This window comes from Capsicum annuum, chromosome 3 (genome assembly GCF_002878395.1).
Source record: "Capsicum annuum cultivar UCD-10X-F1 chromosome 3, UCD10Xv1.1, whole genome shotgun sequence".
In the NCBI taxonomy this organism is placed as follows: domain Eukaryota; kingdom Viridiplantae; phylum Streptophyta; class Magnoliopsida; order Solanales; family Solanaceae; genus Capsicum; species Capsicum annuum.
In genome coordinates, this window is record NC_061113.1 from 270,481,473 (window position 1) to 270,493,118 (window position 11,646).

An 11,646-nucleotide genomic window follows, 5' to 3' on the forward strand; every position below is an offset into this window, starting at 1 on the left:
TGCACAAAGCATCCCGCATTCATGCAGGTTGTGAAAGGGTGGCAACACCCTAATTCAAACAAGGCGGCTAATTCCTTCCACTTTTACGTTTACTTCAAGGTCTTAAATTTTGAAATAAACCCAATAAATACGTATCTAAGCAATTCAATCAATTGCAATATTTGCATCATACATGCTCTCATATTCTTTAATGCATTCCAAATAATATTTATAATTATATCACTAATTTAGTTGAACATCAACAAATTTACTATTTCGATAATCATTTCATTTGTGTATTTAATTAGTACACTACTATTGAGAATCAATAAATCCATAGGATGACAATGCAGTACGATACAAAGCAAGTTAAGATCAACAATGCCTTTGTGGCATTCTAATTTCTACGCCATTGTGACATCGTTTGATTAATAAAAAGAAAAAAAAAAAGGACTTCAATAATGCAAAAAGTAAAAAGTGAAAGGCCACATAAGAAATACTATCAAACTTCAAGGGGTTAAATATAAATAACTTTGCAAAAATAGGCCGGGCAGAAAATTAATTAATTCTCAAAAATATAAGAATCGGAAAGAGCAATATATCGTATCAATTCCCCAAAATTTGGGAATAGGCTGATTTTAGGGTTCCTCCCAATCTGAATTTAGGGTTCTTTTATTTTCAATTCAATTTAATCTTCTCTTTGGTTTAGGATTTTGGAGTTTTGCTAATTCTTGGTGTGGTGGTAGAATTAGGATTTTAATTTTTAAAAATCTTGATTTTGAAGCTTTTGTTAGGGCATTATAAGGGGTAATCGGAGCTGCCAATGCAAATTGAATTGAAATCTGAAACATTTTTAGGTGATTTCTTTCGATACCGAAAACGTCATCAATGTCTTGGGCAAGTCCAGAAGATATCTATACCTCCACATCTCTTGCAAGTTATCTTGACAGTGAGTTTAACTATTTTCTATCACTCGTATGATCTCTTTCCTTGATCAAGTTGTATATGTTAGTAAAGTTTTGTACTTGTTGAGTCAAAAACTCAAAATTTTGTTCTTGCTAAATTTTGCAAGGATCTTTTAGGCTATTTTGGTATTGGAATATTTTCGGCGTATTTGTTTTGAATGAATGCATATCATTGTCGGTTTCTATTTTGTGATCTTGTGGCAATTCCTGAACTCTGATTTTAGTATCTTAGTGTTAATCAAAGAGGTAAGTATTTTTTCGTTTATGGGGAAAGAGTATTATACCTAGAAGATGTTACATAGAAGAGTATTGTACCTAGAAGCTGTGACCTAGTGTTCTATGAAGTGGATTGAGAACCTGAGGTCTCAGGTTCAAATCCCAGCGGAGACAAAAAGCACTAGGTAATTCTTCCTATCTGTCCTAGCTTTGGTGGACAGAGTTACCTGATATATGTTGCTGGATTTAGTCGAAGTGCGTGCAAGTTGGCCCCGACACCACGATCATTTTAAAAAAAGATGTTACATTATCAAATTAAGTATTTTTTTCGTTTATGTGAATGAGCATACCTAGAAAAAGTTATATTAAGTGTACCCACTTTTTGGGTTCAAAAGATAATATATCTTATTTGTGCTCCGTACTGGTACATTGCTTGAAGTCTCTTGGGTAACTAGTTTCCAATTAGTCTTTCTCAAAATTTGTTAATACAAAAAGGATGGAGGAAAATCATAGAATTTTAAGCCTTTAAAAGGATCCGTCATGCAACCATGTTGCCTGCCTTGTCAATGTGCTTTATGTGTGACATCCCATGTATACTACATATTGACCTAGTGCAGATTTTCACTGCTTGAGAAGATCATATATTGTGAGGGAAAGCCTCTTGTATTGACCTATTTGCAAGTTAGCTCCATAAATCGTAATTATAAACAGCGGCAGAGGCAGCATTTTTGTCAAGGGGATTTGAAATATGTTGAAGCAAATACGAGAAAATTAAAGAATGATAAACGGGTGGGGTTGGAAAGGGCTTAACTCACTAATTTTACCTTGCTTTATCATGTCACGTTTAACATTTCTTCCTACTTTTGCTCTGCTTCATCAAGTCTTTTAAAATCTTTTTGCACTTTTTTCTCCTTTCACTTTGTGTTTTTATGAATGAGAGAGAAAAATAAGAATAAATAATAAAAATCTAAATATAATCCCTAATTTGGGGATAAGATAGAGAATATACTAATAAAAATGTTAGTATAATTTACTATTTTGTTTAAATGTGCCATATTTGTTATGCTATTGAAATAGTTAAAAAGTAATGAATACAAATAATCTTTTATAAGAAACCTACAATGAAAAAAGTAGCAACTGTTCCTTTCGTTCTTTTTTTAGTTGTTTACTATACTAAAAGATGTCTACTTTTATTTGTCCAGTTTAAAAAATTAAGAGATAATTTATCACTTAGTTTCTAGTTTACCCTTTTTACTAACTATAGTCATTCCTCAATTCAAAAAGTGGTACAGTAAACTTTTTATTTTTTATTAGTTACTTCTTAAGGGTGTGCTTAGTCAAATATAAACAAGTAAAAATGGATCAAGTGAATAGTATATACTTGGGACTTATTACTTTTACCAATGCTAGAAAGGAATTTTGACAAATGAGAATTTAAAATGTAGCTTTTCTCCTTGAAAGTAGGCTCCATTGGCCAAAGCTGAAAAAAGTGCACACAATTGTCACGCTTCTATCATTATGCATTGTGGGCCAAAGCTAAAAAGTGAATACAGTGCGCGACGAAGAGTAAAACTCGCAGCCTTCACAAATTCTGAACCCCTTAACCGCTGCACCAAGCTTCTCACTTGTGCTGATGGGGTCCTAGTACTACAATAGTGAATTCTTTTATAGCATAAATATAGCCACAAGAAAAAGCCACAGCAAAAAATGAATGGTTTAATAGGTGTTGATTGGATAGATAGATTATAGTTGAAATGATAAATTAGTGGTTCTTTTTATAGAATATAAAAGTTTGGGGTAAATTATAAGTTTTTTTAAAAAAACCCAAAAAACCAGATTTTGGCCCCCAAAACACTTTTTTCTAGGTTTTGGGATTTTGGGGTGGTGTGGGGGGTGGGGTTGCCAAGAATGTGTCAAAAATGACAGACTCTATGGTCAAACAAATTTTGCCTAGATTTTTCCCCAAAACTGTTTGGGATATCTATGGCAAAATAGAACTTAAGCATTAGTGCATCTGATTGACATCCTTCTCGTCCTTAGCCAGACGATCAAGCTCTACTTTTTTCGGGAATCACTTTATGAATATTTTTGCCATCTCATCTAAAGATGGTGCATCCGATAGACATCTTTCTCATCCTTAGGCAGGGGTTCAAGAAGAAGTAGAACTCGAACGTCTGGCTAAGGATGAGAAGGATGTCAATCAAATGCACCAATGCTCGGATGAGACAACCCCTACAAAGAAAAATATTCTTGGAGTGATTCCCAAAGAAACAAGCTTGAACCTATGGATAAAGATGAGAGGGATGCCGATGTTTTGACTGAATAAGCTTGAGCATTTTTGGGAGGAATGCTTGTGTAATTTATAGGAGGTGCGTGAGTCTAGTGGCCATGTTTATTTAGTAATAATATGAGATAAAAATTGTCTTCTTATTTATTGCACTACATTTGCTTAGTAATAATATTGAATTTAAAGATAAATAAAAATAAATTGTCGCATTCCATGTTTTCATATTATGAGTCTATTTTGCCATGTTTATTTATCGTTTTCATATTAAGAATCTATTTGTCGAGGGTTTATTGGAAACAACCTCTCTACTTCATATGAGGCAGTGGTATGGACTGCGTAACCCCCCTTTGTGGGAGTACACTGGGTATGTCACGTTTATTTAATGTTTTACTATTATGTGAATTTATTATGAGATTACCAGGTATCCCAATAAAAAATGTCTTTTTATTATTCCACTACTATTACAAAGGAATAATTTTGAATTGAATCTAAAGACAAATGAAAAATAACAGTGGTTTTTATTTAGTTACATATATAATGTTAATTCGGAAGGGGAGCCTTGAAGCAGCGGTAAAGTTATCCTCGTGTGACCCATAAGTCATGGGTTCAAGCCATGGAAGCAACCACTAATTCTTGTATTAGGGTAGGTTGTCTACATCACATTCCTTGGACTATGTCCCTTCTTTGGATCCTGCTAATGTGAGATGTTTTGTGCATTGAACTTGTCGTTTTTTTATATAATGTTAATTCTCTACTATGAAAGAAAAGGAAACATGCGGAATAGCTAGCTTTATTTTTTCGTTTACACGTACATTTTCTCCTAATGTGATTCAAGAAAAGAATCTCGACAACTCCTACTCCAACTCCATAAAACCTTATAAGATGATTTTACAGCTTTAATTATTTACCTTTGTTGTTACTTTTAATTGTGATTAGCTTAATTGAAACTGTTGAACTAATTACTTCTTTTTTTGACATCATCTTTATCATTTCAAGTGTTTATTCAAGATTTCCCTTAAGTAATATCGGCAATTGTATGCCCAGTAACACTAACTTCATTGTGCATATATTACAACTCACATAATATTATGCTCCCTAATACACCTAAGGCATATAATTAAATTATTAAATGAAGAAATATGCCTTTTATATTAGTTATATATAAGAGGGAGTTTTATGCTGAAGCAGGCAGCAGGTCTGCTACAATCGTGTTTTCACTGTATCATCCTTAATTAATTATTAGAAGTTATTTACGTATTAGAGAATTAATAATATTTAATACAAATAAGTAAAATAAACATTTCTGACATGTCTGCTTCAGCTGCTTCAATCGTAATTTTACCATATCACCCCTAATTGATTATTATAAGTCATCTAAGTATTAAAAAATTAATAATATTTAATAAAAAAGATGAAATAGACATAAAATAATAAATTAACTCTTGATGCTTTAAATTAGCCTTGACGTTTTATATGAGGCTCACTTAGGTTATTTTAACAAGTAATTTTTTATAGTTATTATGCTATATCACTTTTAATACATGTCAGCTTCGTGGCTTCAATCGTAATTTTACTATACCATTCCTAATTACTTATTAGGGTTATTTAACCATTAAAAAATTATATTATTAGTATCCTATATAAGAAGTCACAATAAGTAGCTGAAGCTAAGGCTACTTATCGGTTGGATCGGTTGGATAATTATGCTTAGCGGTTTGGCTTATTGGTTATCGGTTTTTAAATATACTAATCCGCTAGCCACCCAATAAGATAACGGTTGGTTCGGTATCGGATTAACAATTAACGGACGGCTATCAGATAGTGTAACGGATAGATTTAAGAGAGAATGAAATATCGAGCGATTATTGGTAGTTCCTCCGTTTCTTCACCAACTAAGTTGTTTGTATACTATGATTGATCTATTTATTAATCTTTTAGGCTTCTTGAGTTTTGTTCGGGTAGTTATTTAATAGGTTAAAACATCGAAGCAAATAAGAATTTTTTTCTAGACCTAAAATGTATGTAGAAATATTTTTAATTACTGGATTGACAGAAAAAAATTAAAACTTTAATATTATTTGAATTTTTATGTTTTGTATGAAACTTTGTGAAGGACACATTTGAGTTGTTTCATTTTTATTGAGGTCCTTTGTGTTGTCAAGAATAATTTATGTTTTGGTTTAAGAATTAATTTTAGATTTTCTTTACATTTTAGGGAGTCTGACTGCACTTTATGGTTAGATGTCACAAGAAGTGGCATGTTATTTTTTAAACTAAGAAGTGAATAGAATAATAAATGGAGTTTTATATGTTGTATTAATAAAAAATACTTATATATCTAGGGGTAAAAATATAATTATAATAATCCTTAATGGGTTAACGGTTTACCCGATTAGAAAATTGAGTAATCCGTCCTTGCACCAATAAGCCGTTAATTATAAAAATTTTATCTGTTCTCCAACCATTAATCCAATAACCCATTACCAATTAGCCAATAAACTAATTTTGCGGTTGGATTAACGGTTACAGTTCGGTTTTGAACAGCCCTAGCTGAAGCTGGCTGCTCATGTTCGACATGCCTGCCTCAGCTGTTTCAATCGTAGTTTTACTATATTACCCCTAAATAATTATTATAAGTCATTTACGTATTAAAAAATTAATAATATTTAATAAAAAGCTAAAATAGATATTTATGACATGACTGTTTCAACTACTTCAATCGTAATTTTACTAAATTACCCATATTAATTATTATAAGTCATTTAAGTATTAAAAAATTAATAATATTTAATAAAAAAAGATAAAATAGACGTAAATGATAAATTAATTTTTGATGTTTTAAATTAACATGACGTCTTATATGGAGCCACTTAAAAAATTTCACAAGTATTTTTTATAATAATTTTACTATATCACTTTTAGTTAGTGGAATAGAAAAAAAAATATAAATCGCCATAATTAAGAACTTAAATTATTTAAAAAATATAATTGATTATCAATGTCACAAAAGTTTGAACAACTTAAAATATCGTTATGCAAATTTCATCAATCTAAATATAATATTATATGTCTAACTTAGAATTTATCAACCAAACAAATAAAGCTTTTAATTAAATGATAGAATTATACATAACGTAAAAATTTTAAGGATCAACATTGGGTCGTGCGTAGCACGATGTAAGCCGGCTAGTGTTACATAGAAAATACACAAGGTATGATGTTGCTTAGACGTCATTAAGATCAGTCCAGGCTTTCAATTGCATAGCTAATATTCGCTATGATGTTTTCAATCTTATCATTACTTGAGTTGAGGGTCTATCAGAGACATGCTCTCTTTTTCACAAGATAGGTGTAAGGTTGCATACACACCACCCTCCCTACTTATGGGATTACACTGGGTGTGTTGTTTGTTCAAAGAGGAAGAGGAGCTGAGGCCAAATTATTATTATAATTTTTTTTTTTGGTATGTGTGTGTTTGTTAATTTCAATCAAGTAGGAGGGGAAAATAGTGAGTGGTTAGAGTGGGCTATTGAAGAAGAGGAGGTACATGTGGTTGTAGAGTGTTGTGTAGGTGACAAGGCTCCTGGCCCAGATGGCACCACTTCGGCTTTATCTTAACATTGTTGGAGCATGGTCAAGCATAATGTTTTTAGTATTATTGACGAGTTCCATGAGAGGGGTGAATTTGGAAGAAGCTTGAATGCTGCTTTCATTGTCATTATTCCTAAGAAGGAAGATGCTACTAGTATCAACGGTTACATACCTATTAGTCTTATGGGAAACATACTCAAGATCATTTCTAAGACGGTTACATACCTATTAGTCTTGTGGGAAACATACTTAAGATCATTTCTAAGGTTGCTAATCTTTGGAAATGTGAGCCAGGCGACAGACCACTGCATTGAGTTGAGAGTTGGAAAACAACAAAGTGTGCTCTGTTAAAACTTTCTAGGAGAAGCTCTTGGTTAGGGAAGAGGATAGTTTCCCATATATTTCGATCTAAATACCTAAGGTATCGAGGAAGATGTGCTTCACATGTTTAGCTGTTAGAGGGTTGATTTTGACAGTGGAGAATCTTAAAAAATTATTGGTTTTCTACTTAAGATGGTGTTTTCTTTGTAAGGAGATGGGTGAGGACGTGGATCATATTCTGTTACAATGCAAGTTAACCACGAGGTTATGAGGGATATTTTTGGGTGGTTTGGTGCTATGTTGCTCGGACTCTTCAAAAATGTCGATTTGTGTGTGTCGGATCCTCCAAAAATAGTATTTTTGAAGGGATCGACACGGGTGCGGCAACATTTTTGGAGTGTCTGGGGCGTGCCTTGGGTAATGCCAAGATCCATGAAGGAATTGTTGTGCAACTGGAAGAGTGGACCTAGGAGAAAAAGGTATAAGGCTTGGATTGTTACTTCTCTTGCTTTATTGTTGGTCAATTTGGTAAGGCAGAAATAGTTGAGCTTTGATGGGGTGGAGATGAGCTTTGCTCAATTGAGTAGTAGCCTCCGATCCCTCATTTTCTTTTGGTGCGCCTATGTAGTTCCTATTTGTTAGAAGATTGGGTGTCTTTTGGAGTGAACCATATTTTGTAGGTTCCTCGTTTTTGGAGTACCTCTTGTATACTGCCAAGTTGGCCTTGTTTTACCAATGAAACTTTTTTGCTTGATCAAAAAACATTGTTGTTGTTCTTGTTCTTGTTTCTCATGCGTTCCTATCTCGATTGCTTCAGTGATAGAAACCACGATTATTATTGGTATATGTGATCCGTATATTGCACCCAAAGGCGTGGCCTAGTGGTCAATGAAGTGGGTTGAGAACTATGAGATCTTAGGTTCAAATCCCAGCAGGGACAAAATACCAAGTGATTTCTTTCCATCTGTTCTAGCTGGGATTAGTCGAGGTGAGAAAGGTGAGAAAGTTGGCCTGGGCCCCGATATACCTTTAGGAAGCTATGATACTACTTATTCTACCATTTACTGTAATCTAAAGAATTGATTGTTTACATCTCTTGAGCACTTGGTTAATGGATGGAATATAGGAGCTAATGCTATAATGGGGTGCCAGTAACTAAAAAATAACTGAGGCGCTAACTTTTTTTGTAAGTCCATGTGCTCATAGATTAATCCATGAGCAATAACTAAACCTTTTATTATAGATTTACCGGTTCTATTTCATGCTCTTTTTGAGTTTGACTTATTATCCTTCACAGAGAAACTTCTTGTGCTGTTGCGAGATGGGCGAAAGCTTTTAGGAATACTTCGTTCTTTTGACCAATTTGGTAGGTTTCTCCTGTCATTACTTTCTATTTCACGGCAGCGGTTAACCAGCTGACAAAAATTCCATCCTTTATTTGTAGCTAATGCTGTTCTTGAAAGTGCATGCGAGCGTGCTATTGTTGGTGATCTATATTGTGATATCCCATTAGGTCTTTATATTATACGTGGGGAGAATGTTGTGTTAATTGGTGAACTGGTAAGTCTTGCTTTTTCTCAATACAAAAAGTTCTTTGCTATCCCCATAACTATATATATCCGTAAGGCTTATGTAATGTTGTATTGATTGGTCAGGACGTAGATAAGGAGGAGCTTCCTCCCCATATGACGCGTGTTTCAGAGGCTGAGATAAGAAAGGTAAGATCCTGTTATTATTAGTTTATAATATGCTGTTTGTATGGTCATCCTTGTATTTGCTACATTCCTTAATTGAGACTTCTGATTTGTTTCTAATGCATATCACCTATCCATCCACCAGGCCCAGAAAGCAGAAAGGGACGCTACAGATCTGAAAGGCTCAATGAGAAAGAGGATGGAATTCCTCGATATGGACTGAGGTTTCCTATAATGCCATGTCTTCTGCAAATATTTATCGCAGTTGCTGCATGGTTTTCTGGGATTCCTCGTCTCTGGGGATGTTCTTTCTGTTACATGAAGTGTTCATTGTAACACGTGCACCATAAATGGATATTCTTTTATAATGTTTGAGTAGAGATTATTGGTGATGGTACGGACTGTGGTGGGATCATAAAGATGGTAAAACACAAGTCTTGGGAGTTCTTCCATTTCCTTTTTATGCTAGTCTGGAGGAACTTTAGTTTTATGGTGCACTGTATATGCTGTGAGATGGGAATTTTTGCATTTGCCTTATCAGATAACAATTAATGCTGCGTAATATAGTTGTTTTACGTCTACTATTTAATTAAGCGCATTGCTCCAATCTTGTACTATTACTATTTACGTCTAGTCATTTGTATTTCAGACTGATTTGGAACGATTGAGAACTTGTGGTGAATTTATTGAGATAAAAAAAGAGGGTAAATTTGGGTCCGTCTTAAATCAACCCATTTGTGTGCACCAATAAGAATGCATTGCATTTGCAATGCAGCCTTTGTTGGCATCGCCACCATGGATGATACAAGCGTGTTGTCAGGTTTCAACATGCATGAAGTTTTCAGCTTCCTGCATGGTAGCAGCACCCATGTGAAAAGGGGGAAGCCAGAGACTCTGAACTCTGGTTGCTGGAACATCTCATCGCCATTGAAGATGCTTGTCACATCAGAACCAGATTGGGTGAAAGTCTTCCAACTATAACTCTTTGAGTGCTGAACCATGTAACTAGATATGTTGAAGATAGAATTGTCGATATTCTGAGATTGGCACTTGAAAAATCCTACTAATGCATGTATGAATAGTTAATACGAAATGAATGTATCAAACATACTAGTGACAATACACACAAAGTTAATGCACACATTAACTAATTCATCCTTCCGAAATATATCTAAGTGGGAGAGGTATGACTAAGCAAGAAAGAAGTCTGTTTTGCTTCTCATTTGTCAAGCAGAAGTTGGAAGTAAAAGCATGAACCGACAAGAACATAGTTTATGTATATCCATGAATTGTCAAGTGCAGGAGTACGTGGTAAAATGGAGTAAAGGACAAGTCACAATTAATGAGTATTCATCATCACTTGACTTTCAACACCGACCTACCCGTTTGGATCGTCTTTTAACACACGTATAATTTAATTGTGTGGCAAAGAAGTAGCTGAAGCAGCTCAAGCTCGATATGTCTTGTTTAATTGTGATTTTATAATTATAATAAGTTACTTACGTATTAAAAAGTTAAAAATATTTAATAAAAAATTTAAAATAGATATTTATGATATAACTTTTTCGGTTGTTACTCATAATTAATTATTACAAATTATTTAAATATTAAAACAACAACAATAAATTCAGTGTATTTCCACAAAGTGGGGTCTGAGAGGTTAAAATGTACGCAGTCCATACCGCAAACTTCGAAGAAATAGAGAAGTTGTTTCCAATAGGCCCCCGACTTAAAATAAAGAATAATAAACAAGGAGGAAGGATGACACAACGGAAAAAACAGGAATAAGAAATAATAGAAATGAAACCAGAGAAAAAAAGAAAATACAAGAAATAAAGGCAACACTAAATAAGAAAATTGGAACTAAGAAATAAGAAAACACTTAAATGACTTATAAAAACATAATAAATTATTTTTTGATGTTTTTATAAGTCATTTAAGTATTAAAAAATTAATAATAAAATAAAAAAGATAAAAAAGACATAAATGATAAATTATTTTTCGATGTTTTAAATTAACTTGACGTCTTATATGTGACCACTTAAAAAATTTTCAAAAGTATTTGTTATAATAATTTTACTATGTCACTTCTAATTAGTAGAATAGAAGAAAAGAATTACAAATCACAGTAATTAAAATATAAATTATTTAAATAATATAATTAACTATTAATGCCACAAAAGTTTGAACAATTTAAAATATTATTATACAAATTTCATCAATCTAAATATAATAATATATGTCTAACTTATAATTTATCAACCAAACAAATAAAGATTTTAACTAAATGATAGAATTATATACAACGTAGAATTTTTAATGATAAATATTGGGCCGTATAGCACGGCGTAAGCTGATTAGTTATTATATACGAAGAAAAATATTATAAACCCAAAATTACACAAATACACAACTTATGTTTTCAACATTACAAAAAATTCCAACTCCTTAAACATATTATAAAAATTCCACATATACACAGAATCTTATATATATCGGTTATGTTATGTATATTAATAGGGATAGAAAGTAAAGTTATTAAAAAAGTGAGAAAGAATATAATTACTTTAAAAGGTTGATGTTTATGTTATTT

General features: G+C 32.8%; 1 protein-coding gene across 1 annotated transcript; it reads left to right on the plus strand.

Moving 5' to 3' along the window:
• The first annotated feature begins 532 nt into the window (after positions 1-532).
• LOC107861675 (sm-like protein LSM1B) lies at positions 533-9,660 on the plus strand. The gene is made up of 5 exons (XM_016706984.2): positions 533-928; positions 8,657-8,725; positions 8,804-8,919; positions 9,015-9,077; positions 9,199-9,660. The coding sequence occupies exons 1-5, from the start codon at positions 868-870 to the stop codon at positions 9,274-9,276; spliced, it is 387 nt and encodes a 128-aa protein (XP_016562470.1). The 5' UTR covers positions 533-867; the 3' UTR covers positions 9,277-9,660.
• The last annotated feature ends 1,986 nt before the right edge of the window (positions 9,661-11,646 follow it).